This window comes from Leuciscus leuciscus, assembly GCF_965113295.1.
Source record: "Leuciscus leuciscus genome assembly, chromosome: 11".
NCBI lineage: Eukaryota > Metazoa > Chordata > Actinopteri > Cypriniformes > Leuciscidae > Leuciscus > Leuciscus leuciscus.
In genome coordinates, this window is record NC_138735.1 from 32,462,066 (window position 1) to 32,482,625 (window position 20,560).

Here is a 20,560-nt window from a genome sequence, read left to right on the forward strand (position 1 = left end):
CTGTCTGGACAGTCTTGGATTTCAGCCATATAAACTTTCCCACACACATTAAAGGACATATTTGGGATTTAATCTGCTGTTCAGGTGTTACACCTGTTAACTAAGTAGATTCTGTCCCTTTGTCTGACCATATGCTGCTCTCGTTCAGTGTTAATCTCTCACTTTCCAAATCTAATCTTCCACGTACTATAGCATTCCGAAATATTAAGGATATCAACTTGGTCAATTTATCCTCAGCACTAGCTTTCCCAGTACAGAGAGTTTTTCTGCCCAGGATGGACTGCTCTCTCACTACAACAATAACCTTCATATTCACAACAAGTAGGCTATATTAAAAGATTTTTTTAAATATATAAAAAAAAAAAAATAATAATTTAGGACTTCAACAACATTAAAAAGACAGGCATTAATAGCTTGTGAGCTGACACTATTGTCTTCTATTGTACTTAATACTATTGCATTCAATTTGCCTTTGATAAAGTTTGATAATTGATTCTGTAATTTTCCTGTTTATTACTGTAAAGCTGATTTGGATCAACCCATACTGTATAAAGCACTGTAGAAATTAAGGTGACTTGACACTTAAACTTATACTTATACAAAGATTAAGACACACACACACACACACACACACACACACACACACACACACACACACACACACACACACACACACACACACACACACACACACACACACACACACACACACACACACACACTCACACACACACACACACACACACACACACACACAAAATGCTGTTAAAAAGATGTAATCAAATAAAATGTAATGAATGAATAATCAGTCTAATAAAAAAAAAAACATATTTTTTCCTTGGCACAAGGCACATTTTTTAAGGTTTAATCTGAGAATAGGAATGTAAAAGCAAAATGAATGTTCAGAAATCTAAAATTAAAACTGCATAAAAGAAATTCACATCTTAAATCAAAGATATGAAGCATGTAATGTGTCAAATACGCAAGATCATGTATTTTGCTTTAATATATATATATATATATATATATATATATATATATATATATATATATATATATATATATATATATATATATATAAAATAAAATAAAAACACCACCAACAGAATGTTTTAAACACTTTGTTTTATTTAATGTTTAATAATCACATCATAGTTAACAATTAACCACAATAAACACCTCATTCAAATCAAAAAATATAATGAAATTCAATTTTCATGGAAAAACTCAAAAACAAAGGAAACAAACCAACAAAAACCTTGCAAATGATGAGAGTCTGGCAAACAGTCTCACCTGGTTTCTGAATGTTCTACTCGTATCAGCTTACGGCTTCTGGCTGCACCACAAGAAACCAAATCTACTACATCAATGTCACGTTTCTTTAGCTTCCATGTTACTTTAGGGTTGTACATCTTTTTGTTCCAGGGCAACATCTCTCCCAGATTACTCCCAGATAATAATAAAAAAAAAAAAAATCATCATCATAACAACAACAACAATAATTGGACCTCTCCTCTCCCTGATTCAACGGGATGCCCTGGTCCTTCATGGCACAATAAAATCTGTGCAATTGAAACACATTCAATGCAACCCCCCCATTTTAGTTCTGACAGTGTTATTCAGAGCATCTTTCTCTTGTAAGACTAAGATTCATAGAAACATAAGGGGTTATGTGAGATTCATAAACATTATTAGTAGACGTTAAGAGAACATGGGCTAAATATCGATGCCCACCTGAACGTCACGTGACCCACCCGGCATCATCTGGGCATAAGCGCTAGCAAGCTAGCCACGACATTAAAGACACGGCGGCCGAATACATGTGCTTTAATAGATTTCAAGACATTTGTTCTCTGCATTTTCCACTGGAAAGAAAAATGCAGGGCCAAAACGGCAATACTAATATAAACATTAGCCATTAAAAGGTGCATAATATCAGCCCTCGCTTTCTTTGATCATTTATCATTGCGTTCACTTTTGTGCCGATATTAAATGCCTTCACAGAGATAGCAATACAACCATTTGCTAACAATGCGGAGCGCAACTGTAAATGTATGTAAAGAATATAAATGATCCTGTGATTGTTCTCGGGGTTTCAATCAGCGATTCAAACGCGACCGTTTCACTACAAACATCATTACAGTCCTGAAAGACTACAGGACCTTAAAGAAAGCAACCCATAGTGTTCAAAAACTGAACACAGCTCAAATACTAATATTTACACAACTCTCATTTCTTGGAAAGAAAAAAAAACTACACTCAAAAAAAAAAAGAAAAAAAAAAGAAGCTGGGTTGTTTCAACCCAATGGTTGGGTCAAACATGGATAAACGTCATGTTGGGTTCGTCCATATTTGACCCAATGGGTTGAAACCCCCAATGTTTTTTTTTAGAGTGCATAAATAATATCTATTATTGCCCAAAATCATCAATTAGTAAATTAGCGTAACCATTGTTTTGGCATTTTCCCAATTCATAGGTGAATTATTTTGAATGCAAATGAGAATACATCATGAAGTTACACTGTTCTACTTGTATTCGTTATCTAAAGCACTATTCAAATCTTATTTAACAGAGGCTCTCTCTCAAATGCTGTGGATTTCCTAACATGGTCATGCATTTGCCAATCATTTCAACCAATCACAGAATATGTCTTGATCTTAATGCGTTACGCTGTCATGCATGATGTGTAGATTTATAAATGTCAAAATCTGGAGTTCGTCACACTGACAGTCTTATTGCTTTGCACGTTCTGGGATTAAAGAGGTCAGACGAGAATAAGAAATATATGCAACAAAGCTTCATAATTTGTCATACTCATAAAAAGAAAAGCGCTTTAAAGAACGTCTGTCCGGCCCACGAACTGCTGATGAAAACCGATGTGCAACCTTAACAGAGATAAACTGAAAATGCTACAAGAGAAATAAGCTACAAGCTTTCGACTCACATGATGCAAAGTTCTTACTCTTAGAAAAAGACCAGCAGAAACATACGCAATAATATTAAAACCACCACCAGACTCACTTACAATTTCACTGGTTTCTCATAAAGCAACTATTAAAAGTACGTAAAATGTTTCAAGCTGTGACATTCTGTCTTTGCACCCATTAAAGGCAGGGAATTAGAAGAGTCTATCGTCCCAGGCACAAACTCGGCTCCGGGTCCATCATTCCCACGGGAAACACACTGTACCTACTGTATCTGATGCCGAAACATCAACAACTCATAACACAAACCCCTCTTTAAATCGTCTACAGTGTTCGTCTCCACACTTCGTCAGATTCAAGAGCTTTGTGAAAAAGAAGTACACTTTTAAAAAGAGTAGTCTACTTATTAACGACACTAGAATATACTTACAGTAAGTGCATCCAGACACTTAAACGTCAACTGAAATTAATTAAAAATGTACTATAAATGATTTTAAATGCAGTTAGTTGAGCCACAAGTAGGGTTTATATGTTAAGTGTAATTATTTGGTATTGTCTTTGCTGACAAGACATTATATATTGAATATCACACTACAGTTACAATTATAATCAAGTACTTTACATGTGCTTTTGTATGTTAGTCAACACTTCATAATAATTAAACTTCTTTAAAGAACGGCAAAGCTTATTAAAACGAATGTACTTTCAACTTTTACTTAGACATTATTACAAACTTGTGTGTCAGGAAACTCACTCTTTTTAAGCACTTAAGTCTTTAATTTTATTTTTATACTTTTTAAAATATACTTTGAAGTGCATTAAATACAAAGTTAAGTGCGCTTCTTTTTCACAAGTTTCTCTTTCTTCACACCTCAGACCTTCTTCACGTTCACGAACCCGTCTGGATCTGCGTTTGACACGATGAGCGTTGTTAACTGTGCGTGTACGTCGAGTTTAATGTCTTATAGGCATTTCAGGAGAGCGTTATATTGCTTTACAATAACAAGGAAAAGGAAACATCCGCTGGTCACGAAAATAAAACGAAAGGATACGAAGAGTTAAAGTAAACCGTTTAACAACACAGTTCAATGCTACAGTATTCACTCAAACACACATCACGAAACAGAGTTTTAGAGAGAGACTCAGATAGCCTATGGGATTCAGTTTCAGCTCTACTGGAGGTCAAAGGTGAGGTGAGAGAGGGTCACATGATGCTGCCTTCAAGTCACGCGGGAATGATCGTGCTTACGAGACCAACGCCACACAATCTCGTAACTAATGTCAGGAAACTTTCCCAGAATTGTAGCGGAAGCTTTTATTGGCCGTTTGAATAGTGTGTGTTTGAATGATTTCTTCTGGTTACCGCTGCCCAGAAAATCTTTATTAAGCTAATTAATGAAGCTTTAACACAACAATGACGTCCATTCAGACAGAAAACGCAAACTTTGTGAATTTCGCTGCTTTCCAAAGAGTCAAGTTTGGTGAATCTGTGTCCTATAGAGACGTGTGACGATACAGAAGACGGCGTGAACTTTAAATCTGCAGAAATGAAGTAAAGTTGAGAAGATTGTGTATTTTTTAAAATTTTGGACGCATTAAATGTTGTTAAAAATGATGCCGTGTTCATAGAATTCTAGTGTGTCCACGGCTTAAAGCTTCATGCAACCAAACTACATTTCCCATCATGCTCTGCGGCGTCATTAGAGTTATAAAACTTATCAGTTGCACACATTCTCTGCTCTTCGTTTTGTTGCGTTGCCACTAAAAAAAGCTTCTGAAAGTGAAGAAAACATGATTTTCTCCTGTGATGTTATAATGGATATTTGATTATGTAAAGCACGTTGAACTGCATTCATAAGAACGATCTTCCCCGGAGGACTTGAAGGCAGCGAGAGATGATGTCCAGATGGATCCAGATGTGTGTGTATGTGGTGATCAGATCAGCTACACCATGATTATGAATACCGAGTGGAGAGTTGCAACACTGATAAAGAAAGAAACGAAAGCAACTAAACTAGATTCATGCTCTACAACAAGTGACATCGCAGGTGTTGTGACTGTTAGGTGTGAGTTTAGCCGTGATCTCAGCAAAACCCCATCCAGACCGTTACCGGAAGGGCGAGTATTTCACTCACAATCCACTTCTTTTTTTAGCGCATCCTGATGACTGTACCAATCAGGAATGACGGTCAAGAACGTCAACAAACAGCACACCAATCATATGAGTCTTAGCAATGGTAGGAGGCGGGGTTTAGGGAGCAGCAGACCAATGAAAAGACAGATCATGTCCGGAGGTCGTTGAGCGAGCCGACTTCGCCCCGTTGTTCTTGTGAAGAGACGAAGGCCGGGGTGGTGTGAGAGCGAGGGATGAGGGAGTCGGTGAGCGAAACGCTGCTGTGGAAAACAGGACTGTCACTCGAGACGGGCCAGGTGATGATGTCAGCGCCGTGGTCCGTGCGAGAGTGGGCGTTCTCGCGGAAATTTAGCTTGAAAGACTCAATCTGCATCAGAGTGTGGAGAAAGACAGGACAGAGGAGGAACAGGACACAAACAAGGGGAGGAGAGGAAGCGTGGGGGGTTGAAATGAAGAGGGAAGAGTGATAGTTAAAAGTCGAGTTAGATGCCTGAAAAATAAGAAGAGGTCAAGACCAGAGATGTGTCACGTGATCAGAGAGAGCCCTGTTAAACATCAGTTCAGCACAGAGGTCGAGCCGCTTATGAATCTACACCCGTAACAATCAATCTTCAAACTACTGTCATTTCATTAGTTACACATTCAATTTGTTTTGAACGTTATTTTTAATGTTTTATTAACTATTTAGATTTTACTTAAAAAAAATGGAACATGCTTTTACTCAATCTTTTGACTTTACTTGAATAAAATATTAAATTAAATGTTTTTATGTAATATTTTGATTTTACTTAAAGTAAAATGTTACTAAATTACATGTTTTATTTTAATCTTTTTGAATTTACTTCAAAATATTGAATAAAACATTCAATGTACCATTTTATTTAAGTAACTTACAAATATTACATACAATCATTGAATTCAATATTTTAAGATTTTTACTATTTTTACTTTAAAATTAAAAATGTTACTTGATACATTTAAGCTTTTCATTCAATGCTTTGATTTTATTTGAAAAAAAGGAAAGGTTACAATGAATGTTTTTTAGATTTAGATTTAGATTTTACTTCAATGTTTTTCAGTGTTTTCTTTTCTTCAATATTATGATTTAACCTAAAAAATTATGTTACATTCAATGTTTTTGATTATAAAAACTATTAGCCAATTAATCGTCTTTCTACGACCTTCATTATTGGTTTTGAATTCATAATCGGTCGACCTCTCGTACAGTAATAAACCAGACAACGAAATAACACAATTTACATGGTGCTTAAAATTAAGAACTAAAGACAATAAACTAAAAAAACTAATAGTGTGTATGAAATAATGGAGAAACAAATAATAATCAGTTGTAAATGAGGAGATGGAATCTGGCATTTCTACAGGAACTCTAGTCTGACGGGGCTTCGGCCGGGGCGCTGGGTGACACACACACTTACTTGTTTCAGGGATGAGCGAGTCCAGGCCCTGTGGGTCCCGGAGCTCGTCACTCCTGCAGGGGCCGCCCTCCTTCAGCCCATTCTCCTGGGCAGGGGCCGACACACCACTAGAGGGAGCCCCACTAGCCTCAGTCTCCTGCGCACCCTCAGCCTAAAACACACAGCAGGGGTTCAATAGCACAGATGTGGGTGAGATGCTGATGATGCAGAGCCAGGAGTGTGTGCTGAAACACTATATACATCTAAACCTTGCATGGAGAAGCAAGATGGCTGACACACAGGACCAGTTTGGATGCACTGGACTGAATTGATGCTTCTGTCATCTGCTTAAATGAGTGAAATTAAAATGACTGGTTGATTTGTCCTGAATGTTTTTGGTCACTATACATTTCTTATACTTATACACTAGACTGGTTCTGTATGCATGCAAAGAACAAAGCAAAACATTAAAACAGAGTAATCAATAAAATCATGACTAAAGAACCTCATGAATGTATATGGTCGACTATCATGAGGAACTGACTTAACCTTTAATTTCAACTGTTGGATGAATTGAATGGCAATGAATAGAATCCCATGCAAATGGATATGCCTGTCAATCATTAAAATGCATGTATTTTTAATACACATTATGTGTAATTTTTCAATCATTATGAACATGTCAGCAAGATCTGAAAACTGAAAAGTTTTCATCCCAAATAAAATGTACAGGTTATATTTACAGTTTAATATTAATTACAGATTGTAGTCAAAAGACTCAAATTCACATTGTTTTCTCAGTAAACGTATACGGTAAAGTTTAAAAACGTGATCAAAATGTAGATGATGGGTAAAACAACAATGGGTGCAGCGAGTGGTCATGTGACTGAAATGGATGGCCATAGGCTGAGGGGCAGGTGACATCATAATCACACCGACGCCTGAAGCCACCAGTAAGAGTTTGGAAACAAACCAGAACCAATGAAAGCTCAAGCTGTCCCTAACCATCATTCCCATGTTAATAACATGCTCTCAAATCTCCAGTTTAGTCTTTCTGTTGCCTGACACACCAGAGAAACTAAGCATAATGTATATATATATATATATATTAATATACATGTACTAAGTGATTGTTCTGGGTTTGGAATGAACACAGTAAAAACACATGGACTTAAAACAAATAAAAACATGAAAAATAGCATTGATCAAAGACATGTTCTGTCAGCATGTTTAACACTTTCCATGCAAGCGTAATGTTTCTGTACTTACCACTGATATATAATAAAGCAAAGCTGTGAGTGTTATTTAAATCTCTCTTGTTCTGGTGTGCAATATTCACATTCGGATGAATGCATGGATGAGTTTTAAGAGTCTGTTCCTCATAAATCTATATATGACTTCAGTGGATTTTGAATAGTCAAATTATTTATATAGTGCTTTTCACAATACACAGTTTCAAAGCATGATGCTAATGTTTATAATATCTTAATGCCTTTTCATCGCATTTCTCAGATTAAAGCTGAACGACAATATAGTTACATTTTGTGACAATACAATCAAGCCGTCGAGATTTGCTATATATATAGAAATATATATATTGATTTATGTGAGTGTACTTGTACTTTATGCTTGCAAATAAGTATATAAAGTCAGAATAAAGTATGCGATAATAGTCGTCATTTTTGCAATATTTTGGTGAGTATTTGATATCTATTATATAGTACCCTTATGTAAAACTATATATACTATATAGCAAATCTCGACTGCTAATATGATGCTGGAGTCATGGACTACTGTCATCATACTTTATGAACATCATCTTTTATATTTCATCGAAATTATGAGGGTTTTGGAAAAACATGAGGGTGAAATTGAAAGATTATTTAAAAAATAATAATTTTGGTGTGAATTATTCCTTCAAACACTTAAAAACACTAAAATGTGTTCATTACACTTTATTTTAAGGTGACGTACTGAGTAACATTAATTAACTACATGTACTCACTATAGATTTACGGTTAGGGTCTGGTTTAGTAACGTAACTACATCATTTACAATAAAGTGTTGCCGATGTTTTTATTCAAAAATGTCTGAATTAATGCACATTAATATCACTTGGTCCTCATTACATCTACACCATGTTTACTCGTGATGGATGTTTGACTGTGAGACGGATCTTCATGAACTCTCACCTTGACGTTCCCGCCACCAGGCTCATGATTGACGTTATCCATCGAGCCCACCTTGGACTGAGCTTTATCCTTAAAGTTCACCTTATGGCTCTCGATCTTGACTTCCCCTCCACCTACAGACAATCATCATCATCACACACGCACACCGATCGCTTTAAAACAAGCTCGAGGAGGAACTGAAAACACACACGCGGTGTCGCTCTCATCATACCTGGTTTATATTTGATGTTGCTTTTGGATCCACACTTGGAGGTCACTTTACTCAAGTCAACCTTCTTGGTGAGAATCTGGACCTGTGAATAAACATAATCATCTGATACGACCGAGAGAAAGCTGTTCAAGACAGAAATAAAGTGCCATGCAGTGCTTGAACACCAGGTGACGAGGAAAACCAAACAATGACATCGGAGCTGATCTCTAAACTCTTGAGTGAGTAAGAGTGAGATTTCAGAGAGAGCAACGCAAGCAGATTTGAAGAAGATTATGAACAAACGTCAGGAATCCAAACCTCTGCTGTCACCATGATTTGGTTATAATGTTGTTTTGGATTTGGGAAAAGGATTTGGCAGCGTTCCTCCCGGAGCATCAGCAGCTCTTATTTGTTCATAAGCGAAGAAAGCGTCTCATTGTTTGCGTCAGCGTTCATGTGGCACAATGGACAGAATGATGGTGTTTGTTTGAACAACGACTACACCGCATGCAGTAACGTTACTTACGTTCCCTCCACCAGGAATATGTTTGATATTGTCCTTGGAGCCCAAGCGGGAAGTCACGTGACTGTAGTCCACTTTTTTGGAGACTATCTGAACCTATAACACAGCACGGCGGGCCGGGAGGGACGGGACACCAGGGAGGAGCAGGTTAGAGAGGAAAGACAACAGACGACACAAGCAGAAGCATCTAAAAGCAACTAGCACCCATTAATGCACTGCGCATCGACACCGTTAGTGTTCGTCTTCCCTCGTCTGTGAACTTTAGCCCTGTTAAAGTGAACTGGGAACTGATTTAGACTGAGGAACTGATGAATACTGAGGTTCAAATGAACATTGTGATGCAGGGATACTCAAATCCTCAAAGCTTATCAGTGAACCGGCACCAATATTACATTTTTTGAGAATTAATTTGAATGGCATAACAATACTCTCATTATAATCACTGAAGCCGTGTCTCCGCTGCAAACACTCACAATAGCAGCGTTTGTTTTATTGCCTCATTGATAATCTATTGTAGACAATCTTGAGTACAATGAGCGTTATTGTTGTGATTGTTGTTTACTGCACATTTTAAAACTGAATAAGTAATATTATTATCATTATCTGTTATTTTATTTACTGGCTTATTCAGCGTTTTCTTCAGTCGTCCCCGAAACATGCAGTTTGAGTATCCCTGCTGTGATGTATGAGGTGATGTGTGGCATTCATTAATGAGGTGCGGAGACACACACTAATAAAATATAATATTTTGATCAAAACCCAATGTGAATATTCCAAAGATCTCCAGAGGGAAAGATGGAAAGATGAGTGGTCAAACAATATGTGTTTTTAATGGCTGATAACAAGATCAGATTATATATTAATTCAACATTACAAACCGAAAATATAAATTATTAATCCATTACATATTTAAAATTACAAATAAAATATTTTAATAATCTTATCAAATAAACTATATATATATATATATATATATATATATATATATATATATATATATATATATATAAAATTATTAATTATATATTTTTTGCAAATGAAAAAAATAAATATTATAACAATTAATACACTATAAAATATGCATACAATTTGATAATTCAATATAAAATAATATATTAATTAGTAATTAATAAATATATTATTTAATTGAATAATAAATCAGGAGGAATTGAATATATAATAAATATTATATTTTATTTAAAAAAATATATTGAAACATACATACACACACATACACACACAAAAATTTAAAATTTAAAAATAATAATAATAATACACACACACACACACACACACACACACACACACACACACACACACTGTTGTGTCAGATCTGTGTAGGCTTGTTGAGCAGAGAATGAGAGTTTGGAAAGACTGAGAGTGACAGTCAGAGGCATGAGTGTGAAGGGCTGATGGGTTGAACTCACTTTGCCCTGGCTGGTCTCTTTGGAGAGTAAGGTGTGTGTGTCCGTCCTGCTCTGAGACACTGTGACCTGCAGATACACCCCTCCAGTCACTCACATGTGTGGAAACGGCTCTATCATACTCATCTACGGCCTAAATCCTATGGTAATCGCATGTAAAAACTGGGAAAACACTTTAGGATCAGGAGGAAAAGTCAGGAACAGGCAGAACTGGGGCAGGTTAGTGACGTTCTTCCGTGCAGCGTGAGTCTCACGTTTATATGGACAAACTCCAGACATGCACGGGATTCTGGGTGAAACATCATCATGCTGCAAACACAACTGGCTCTACAACCGCGATGATACTCTGGTACTAAACGAAGCTCTTAGATTTGTGCATCTGCATCTGTGGTGACAGGAGACGTTTCTCAAGCACATCAGGAACAGCAGAGTGTTAGCGAGTCACAGAAAGAGCTCAGCCAGGAAAAAGACCAGGATGAACAACACACATGGGAGAGATGCAATACCAGAAAGTGAAGCTATGACATCAGGACATGAGTGATCAATAATGATTATGAAGACTGGAGCTAAATATACAGGGAGTCATCTAGAAGTAAACATGAGCAGAGAATACAGACTCGTGCCCGTCTCCGTTTACACACAGCAAATGAACCTCTGTGTCCAAAACTTAACAGGAAGTGACTCAACAGGCAGCGTTTGGGCATTTAGAGAACATTTAAAGACTGCAATACCCTTTCTTTAAATTATATTTATAAATTCATTTAGGTATGTGGACAGTGAAGGAAGCATCTAGTAAACATTAAAGTACATTTAAATATTTAAATATAAATGTATATCTATATAAATATAAAAATACTATATCTAGAACATTTATTATATATAATGTATTCAATTATTATATAATATAATATATATTATATATTTTTTTATTTTTTTTATTATATATATATATATAAATAAAATAATAATTATTATATAATAATAATATAGTATTATATAATATTATGTAATAATTGAATACATTATATAGATTCTAGATATAGTATTTTTATATTTATATAAAATATATTAAAACATACATTCATTAATATCATTATATGAATATTAATTGTAAAATAGACTGATGTGTTTCTACCTCTGGACGCTGCCTGTAATTGTCATAATTTTTCAGGTTACAGTCATTAAATAAAGACCAGCAAACTGAAGACGACAGCGGTGAAGAGAAAACACTCAAACATGTCAAACTGACTCATCAAGTAAGAATAATGCTCTTATTACTACCAAATTTGTCCCTGACTCATGATAATACTAGTTTTTTTTGGACAAACAATTTTGATTGTTGTTGAACTTACTTATGTTAGAGTATCATGTAAACACCATGGTAATTGTACAGTACTCTGAGATATATATACTTCAAGATACCACAGTGTTACTGTCGGATAATAAAATATAAATAATACTGTACAGTAGGGGTGTAACAATATATCGTGTCACTATATCACAAAACAAAATGCAACAATATGTATCGGGGATAGTGACAATCTGTATTGTGTATAATTCACATAAAATAAAAAAATTAATGTTGAAAAATTCAAGTTTTCAAAGTTTTAGTGTCAGTACTGCATTAAACTACTAAATATAATGTTGAATATAATGTATAATAATGCAATGGGGGAATATTTATGGCTTCTGATAATGAAAAAGTGGCTGACATTATTTTAAATATATCTAGCAGAGATCAATCATATTCATACAATTCATTAACCTTTTATCATATGTCTAGGAGTATCACAATAATATCGAATCGTAACATGAGGGTCTCGTTACATCTCTACTGTACGGCTGCTGGACTGAATACGAATCAGACTGTACAGACTGGTCTCAAACTCGTCCACGATGAAGTGTGTGTTCTTACCTTCCCTCCTCCTGGCTGGTATTTGATGTTGTCTGTGGATCCGATCTTGGAGCGGATGTTTCTGATGTCGGGCGCTGGTGTGGCGCTGGAGCTGGAGCTGGGTCGGGGAGCGGCACTGGGTCGAGTCGTGGTGCTGGTGGTCGTGGCACTGGGTCGAGCAGCGCGGGGAACCAGCTGCTTCTTCTCGGCTGTGGTGCTGCTGGGAACGGGGGTTTTGGTGGGTCGAGGACGACCGGTGGCGCTGCTTGTAGTGCTGGAGGCTTTGAGCGGTGCGGATTTAGAGCGGGCAGCATCTGGAACTAAAGATGTGAGGTCAGTTAAAGGCTTGAATACACTGCTCAGATTTTTGCCCCGATTTGCGACCTTCCAGTGTCTCTCTTGAATCCAACACTGAAGTGACTAAAACTGCAGTTCATCCACTGGCCACTAGAGGCCGGCTGCAGAAGAGAGTCAATCCCATAAACCCGCATGTTAAAATGCCCAACTTTACAGCAGAAACACACATGTTTACAGTCTGGTGCAAAAAGTGGTTGTGGTCTATATAGCTAATTTTGCCCTTCATGACGACTGTGAGGGGAGAATTTTTTTTATAACTCATCCGTTTAAATTATATTAAGCCTTAAAGTTCAGCATAATTAAGGGCGTGGCCACTGGAGTGACGGGTGGATTGCCGCTGATGTCATTGCTAGCCGTTTGTCTGCTGTCTGTTAGCGTCACGTCACCTCAGCTAATCCGCCTCGCTGCACATTTTCGTTTATCTGGGAGTGACGCGCTTCCAAGATGGCGACGGCCGGCTCCGCCCACTTTGGGCTTCAAAAATGCTCTTCAGAAACACTACGGGTGACATCAAGCACACTACGCCCATATTTTTTTTTTACAGTCTATGGTAAAAACACATGTTTGGGGATGTAGTTGAACTTTAAAACACTTGTTTTATAATAAAGGTTCACAGAAAGTTAAGAGAAGTACTTGTCCTGTCAAAGCCTTTATAAAGGGTGCACATAAGTGAGCACTAGATCCCGTTTCTGAGCGATATCTGAATGTTCAGTTTTGAAGCATTAAACCCTGTTTTAAGCGTCAGATTAAAATAATCTCTCTGCAGCGCTGCGTTCGGCTCAAATCTCTGGAAACGGGAGGGAAGCAGTGTGTGTGCGCGGGATTATCCCAAACTCATTCCTGCTGCCCGAATCACTTGTGCATCGTGTTTTCAGCGTAGCATCTCTGCATCTTTTACCTGTTACTAGTTACACTAATGCTTTAAGCCACTATCTTGAATATTCTTATTATTCCCACACATATACATATACATACACTACTAGTCAAAAGCTTGCTATCAGAGTCCCTTCTGCTCACAGCTGCATTTATCTGATCGAAAATATAGCAAAAATGTGAGATATTATTCTTATGTAAATCAGCTGTTTTCTGTGTGAATATATAGTGAAGTGTAATTTATTCCTGTGATCAAAGCTGAATTTTCAGCATCATTACTCCAGTCTCCAGTGTCACATGATCCTTCACAAATCATTATGATATGATGATTTGATGATCAAGAAACATTTATGATTATTATCAGTGTTGAAAAAAGTTTGTTTTTGTGGAAACGGTGATGCATTTTATTTTTCAGGATTCTTTGACAACTAGAAAGTTCAAAAGAAAAGTATTTATTTGAAATAGAATCTTTTTTTAGCATCATAAATGCATTTACTGTCACTTTTGATCAATTTAATGTATCCTTGATGAATAAAAGTATTATTATTTTCTTCTTAAATGCTTCATTTCCCCAAACTTTTGAATGATAGTTTAATCACAGTTTCCACAAAAATATTAGGCAGCAAAAACGTTTTTAAACTCTGATAATAATCAGAAATTATGTTATGTGTGGTTACGCGTGTGCCGTACCTGTAGTTTTCAGTGTGCTTGGTTTCTTTTCATCTCCTGGTTTGCTCTCAGTCTTCGCGGCTAATAACAAAAATAGAAATGCATAATGTGAATATTCCTAGCATTTCTTAAATCAGCACAAAATGCAATGCCTTGTCTTTAAAATACAGCATATATGCGACCCTGGACCACAAAACCAGTCACAAGGGACAATTTTTTTTTTTTGAGATTTATACATCATATGAATAAATAAGCTTTCCAATTCCATTGATGTGTGGTTTGTTAGGATAGGACAATATTTGGCTGAAATACAACTATTGAAAATCTGGAATCTGAGGGTGCAAAAAAATATAAACATTGAGAAAATCTCCTTTAAAGTTGTTCATTTATGTTGGCGATTGTGCTGCATTCACTCACACAAATATATATTTTTATGTATTTACAGTAGGAAATGTACAAAATATCTTAATGGAACATGATCTTTACTTAATATCCTAATGATTTTTGGCATAAAATCGATCATTTTGACCCATACAATGTATTTTTGGCTATTGCCACAGATATAGCCGTGGGACATGTGACTGGTTCACTAACCCGGGCGTCGTGCTGCAGGAGCGCTGGCTACGGTGCGTGTCGTGGTCGCGGTGCGTGTCGCGGGCGCAGGCTTGTCTGTCGCGGGTCGAGCCGGAGCGGCAGTGGCTTTTGGCACAAGTGGGCGCTTCTCTGTGGCCGTCTGTTGGAGGAAAAAAACATGTTATGATGGGAAAGGTCCATTTCAGAAGGGTTATATACAAGTTTCACTGTAATACTTTCTCACAGTGGGTGTACAGTAGTAAAGAACCCAGACAAGTTTCATCCAAATATATTTAGCTATTTTTGCTCCAAAAATAGCCTGCCAGCTTCAGATGCTGTCATCCTCTAAGAATATAGTAATGCCAACTTAAAACAGCAACAAAAAAAACTCTTTTCTTATTGTGGATTCAGTCAGATTTCTTAATAAAGTCCCCCTGTGGTGAAAATCCATCTTTTAATGTTGTTTATGTGTCTATGTGGTGTATTTAATATGCTTTAAGACAAACCATGTGCAAATTCATAAGTCGACAGCATTGCTGAGTATTTCCTCCTTAAAACTGCAGTGAACCAAAGACAGTCTCAAACACACGCTTTGAAATCGCTGGTGTTTCTGACGTCACAAACTACCTTGTAACCAATCAGATCAACGTGTGATCGTCAACCAGTGGATCTCTGAGCTGAGTGAGTGAGTGGAGGCGGGGCTCATTTGCATATTCTTAGAACTGCGCATACTAAATGAGGCAAGGGTGTCGAGTTACTATCAAGATATTTTAAGACTTTTCAAGGAAAAATGTTGGTGATCAAAGATGAGTTTAAGGGGAAAAAATGATTGACTACAGGGGGACTTTCACATTATCATGGCAACACGGTGTTTTAATCATGACTATTAATGATTTTGCATTTGCTGATTGTTAATCTAATCTACTGCCCTGATTGTACATATTAATATTCATTTAATTTCACTAGTCAAATGCTGATTTTAGGAAGGAAGTAGTGTTGTTAACAAATGGCCACTAGAGGGAAGACTTGAACTGAATATTCTTCATATTTAAAGAGATTTATCAAGAACAACGGCCGAGTGGGTCACACTCAAAAACATAATCTACATACATAATACACCATATTTAGTATTTTAGGTTCATGGATACTAGATCAAAACTATTTCATAGATATATCTGAGGTATTTCTAGCTGATTTTCTAGAAAGACTGTCACAAGCAGCTATTTTTATGACTTTAGAAGCTCTATTACATTTAAGCTTCTTTATAGACATACCCAACAGTTCAACAGTTTGGGGTCAGTAAGATTTAAAAAAAAAATATATTTATCAAGGATGCATTTAATTGATCAAAAGTGACAGTGAAGACATTTATAATGTTACAAAAGATTCTGTTTCAATTAAATGCTGTTCTTTTGAACTTTCTATTCATCAAAGAATCCTGAAAAAAATACGTATCACTGTTTCTACCAAAAGTGCTAATAATCATAAATGTTTCTTGAGCATCAAATCATCATATTAGAATGAGTTCTGAAGGATCATGTGACACTGAAGACTGGAGTAATGATGCTGAAAATTCAGCTTTGATCACAGGAATAAATTACACTTATTACTATATATTCACATAGAAAACAGCTGATTTAAATACTAATAATATTTCACCATTTTTACTGTGTTTTTGATCAAATAAATGCAGCCTTGGTGAGCCAAAAGAAACTTATTTAATAAAAACCTGGGCAATGCAAACTAAAAAAACATGTTGATGTGGTCAAGCATGGACAGCCCACACAAACACAACATCCACGCAGAGACGAGAGCCGGATTGAGCCGCTTTGACCTCGGGAAGGGCGTTCGGACGTCTCCTCGGTCACATGTTGGAGACTCACCTTGGGCTTGATCTCTCTGGCTGCGGTGGAGGTCGCGGTGGAGGGTCGTGTGGATGCCGTAGCGGGTCGTTTGGTGGCCGGGGCCGGGGTGGGAGCTTTGGGCACTGGGGCTCTTTTGCTGAGGGGAGCGGGTGTGCTGGAGGTCAAGGTCGGGGTCGAGGTCGGGCGTTTGGGGGTGGTGGAGGTCGAGCTCGGTCTGGGCTTGGTAGAACTGGGTTTGATTGACCCAGCAACAGGCTGCATGGATGGACAGCAAACCCAATGGATGGATGGCAAATGATGAACAAAAAATAGAATAAGGATAAATGATAACGGCAGCGATAATGATTAAGGCAGTGCAAGCTGATAAAAGCACAAGTTAAAATTTTACATCATGATATTTAGAGGGAACATTGAGTTCACTTCAGAATTAAAAAATTTCTGATAATTTACTAGTCATCCAAGATGTTTAAGTGTTTCTTTTCTCAGTCGAAATATAAATTAAGGTTTTTGAGTAAAACATTCCAGGATGTTTCTCCATATAGTGACTTCAATGGGGTCCAACAGGTTGAAGGTCCAAATGTGAGTTTCAGTGCAGCTTCAAAGTCTCGACACGATCCCAGACGAGGAATAAGAGTCTTATCTAGACAAACCAGCCGACATTTTATAACAAAATAAACATGTATATACTTTTTAGCCACAAATGCTCGTCTTGCACTAGCTCTGCGGCGCGTTACGTAATCAGGTTGAAAGGTCACGCGTGTTCCGGTTCAAAATGTAAGAAGAAAAATGTAGAGTAGGGAGAAAAACTCTATCTCAGTTTCTCCTGCAACTTCAAAATTGTTGTTTTACCTTTTTTTAATTTGTAAATGGCGTTTGACTTGGTCTTTGCACGTTCACTTTGTAAACACTGGGTCGGTTCTTACGCCTAGGTCACGCTTGACCTTTCAACCTGATTGCGTAATGCGTGGACCATCACAGAGCTAATGCAAGACGAGCATTTGTGGCTAAAAAGTATATAAATGTTCTTTTTTTTTTTTTTTTAAATGGCGGATGGTTTGTCTAGATAAGACTCTTATTCCTCGTCTTGGATCGTGTCGAGACTTTGAAGCTGCACTGAAACTCACATTTGGACCTTCAACCCGTTGGACCCCATTGAAGACACTATATGGAGAAAAATCCTGGAATGTTTACTTTCAAACTAATTTCTTTTCGACTGAAGAAAGAAAGACATGAACATCTTGGATGACGTGGGGAGAGTAAATAATCAGGAAGTTTTAATTGTTAAGTGAACTACTCCTTTAACTTGGTCATGTAGCGATGAGATAATGATCTCCAACCCTACATGAGAGATAAATGAATTTTGGTTTGGTTTTGGCATTAATAAGCTTTAAGAACATAATCAAACTCATTAGCAGAAGCAACAGCAGGAATGTCAGTGGAGGATGACGAGGCAACAGAGAGTTTCCACAAACCTTGGTCTTCTTCTCAGGACTGGTCACGTCTCGTCCGTTGGTTACCGCAGGCTTGGCCGCCGAGGGTTTAGCAGCTGTTTTTTTGGCTTTCTCATCCTTCTCAGCTTTGGCAGGTTTCTTGTCAGCTGGCTCAATCTTTTCTACTTTGTCCTTTTCTGTCTTCTGTTGTTCTTTCTCCTTTACAGGTTCTTCTTTCTCCTTTACAGGTTCTTCTTTCTCCTTCACATGTTCTTCTTTCTCCTTCATATGTTCTTCTTTAACCTTCTCTACTTTCTGGTCTGATTTGTTCTCGTCAGTTTTCACAACCTCCGTCTTGATCTCGGTCTTTTCCACCAGATCCACCTTCTCTTTCTCAATCTTTGGAGAAGAATCAATCTTTTCTGCCGTCTCTTTTTTGTCGGTTGTCTTCTCAACCTTTTCAGTCTCATCTTTAGTCGTTTTTTCCAACTTGTCAATGCTCTCAACTTTCACTGGCATTTCAACATTGGGAACCGTTTCATCTTTGCCCTTTTTCTCTGACTTGTCCAACTTGTCCACATCTTTGTTTTTGTCCACTTGAGTTTCTGTGTTTTCTTCTTTGGTTGTTTGTTTGTCTGTGTGGCCAGTTTTGTCTTTCTCCTCCACAGTTTCCATCTTCTGATCTTTGTCTGTCTTGCTGAAGACACCAAAGTCGTCTAACTTCTGGACATTGTCCATTTTGTTGACCTCTGGCTTGTTCTTATCAGAGTTTCCTGGAAGAAAAACATGAGAAAAGCTTTAAAGATTCAACTACAAACAAAGCATTTAGCAATTCATAGCAAAACAAGTCATTTGTTCTTCTTGTTTAATCCAAACCAAAGCCAAACCAAAGACAAGACATTGTGAAACATTTCTGGCCTTTTTGCCACTTTCGTTGATAAAATAGTAGAGAAAGAACTTGATTAGACAGAAAAATGGATCAATAAACTCAAGAAACCTATAAAATGAAAGCTTATTTAATTTAATGGGTCATGACATGAGGAATCAAATTTGCTTTGATCTTTTGAAATTAACATATAAAATGTCTTTGTACCATTAAAACATCCTGCAAGTTTCACAGCTTAAATCGCCCTACTCATTATATATATAAAAAAAAAAAGTATTTAATGAAGCTCCAAAAAGAGATTGATATTGCGGGATCTGTGACATCACACGTGCAAAAACATATGGCTTCCTCTAGAGTGAGACATCAACATATAGTTACGCATCATCGCACCACAGGCCCCGCCCACTGGCATTCAGTGATTGAGTAATGGAGAGTTCAAAGAAAGATAAAGCAGCGACTGTATTGAATCTGACAGCAGCGGCATCACAAACCGTGAGTAATGATTCCATAATGCTTTGTCTGTAAATGATGGTATTATATAGATAATGTAAACACTTAGGTGCAATAGTATACTATGCAATGACGCAAGCCAATCATAACAGTGGCCGTTTACTGACAAACCTTAAAAGAACTACGCCTTAAAAACGGGTCTCTTCAGACAGAGGCTCAGAATGAAGATTGAAAATATATTTTTTTAAAATAATAAATATATATATAAATAATTTTTTATTTATTTTTTACAAATATTTACATTATAAGTGAAACTCAAGGAACATATATAAAAAAAAACCTATGTCAGGACCCCTTGAAATACAAGTGTTGTACTGAATTTGAGCCACAGCTAGAAATCATGTTTGTGTGGAAATTCAGCAGTAAATTAATTCAATAAATATTATCCTCAAATGCTGAAAAATTTCCAGTATAATCTGCATATGCTGCATGGATATAAGCAAAGTGAAAAAAAAGTGATCCGAGTCCATTCTGAAGTTCAGGTATAATGTGAACACATAGAAATCTTCCTTTTCATTTAGTTTACTTTTGAGTCATGATGCTTATTACACGATGACTTTAAGATTTGAATTATGAATTCATTCATAAATGGAGTTTGGAACATTGGAACATGTTGGAATTATTTTGTTATGCGAGATGAAAGAGTGTGGAGTGATACAAGAGACATGAAATAAGCATTGAAAATACATCAACATGTTAT

The 20,560-nt window shown here is 36.8% G+C and overlaps 1 protein-coding gene across 12 annotated transcripts in view; it reads right to left on the minus strand.

The window, feature by feature from the left end:
- LOC309509797 (uncharacterized protein) overlaps window positions 1-20,560 on the minus strand; it is an 83,566-nt gene that overhangs the window by 763 nt on the left and 62,243 nt on the right. For 5 of the 12 annotated variants that reach the window (XM_082184717.1, XM_082184716.1, XM_082184711.1 and 2 more), the window contains 11 exons: window positions 18,507-19,237; window positions 17,053-17,289; window positions 15,191-15,329; window positions 14,618-14,677; window positions 12,719-13,017; window positions 10,807-10,872; window positions 9,383-9,475; window positions 8,878-8,959; window positions 8,667-8,779; window positions 6,496-6,646; window positions 5,412-5,549 (listed from right to left, as the gene is read on the minus strand). In XM_082184717.1, the coding sequence (XP_082040843.1) occupies window positions 5,542-5,549; window positions 6,496-6,646; window positions 8,667-8,779; window positions 8,878-8,959; window positions 9,383-9,475; window positions 10,807-10,872; window positions 12,719-13,017; window positions 14,618-14,677; window positions 15,191-15,329; window positions 17,053-17,289; window positions 18,507-19,237 (1,979 nt within the window). In that variant the 3' untranslated portion in view covers window positions 5,412-5,541. Of the gene's footprint in view, window positions 1-5,287; window positions 5,550-6,495; window positions 6,647-8,666; window positions 8,780-8,877; window positions 8,960-9,382; window positions 9,476-10,806; window positions 10,873-12,718; window positions 13,020-14,617; window positions 14,678-15,190; window positions 15,330-17,052; window positions 17,290-18,506; window positions 19,238-20,560 lie in introns of those variants that run through there. The other 7 variants (XM_082184713.1, XM_082184714.1, XM_082184710.1 and 4 more) reach the window with 7 other exon arrangements.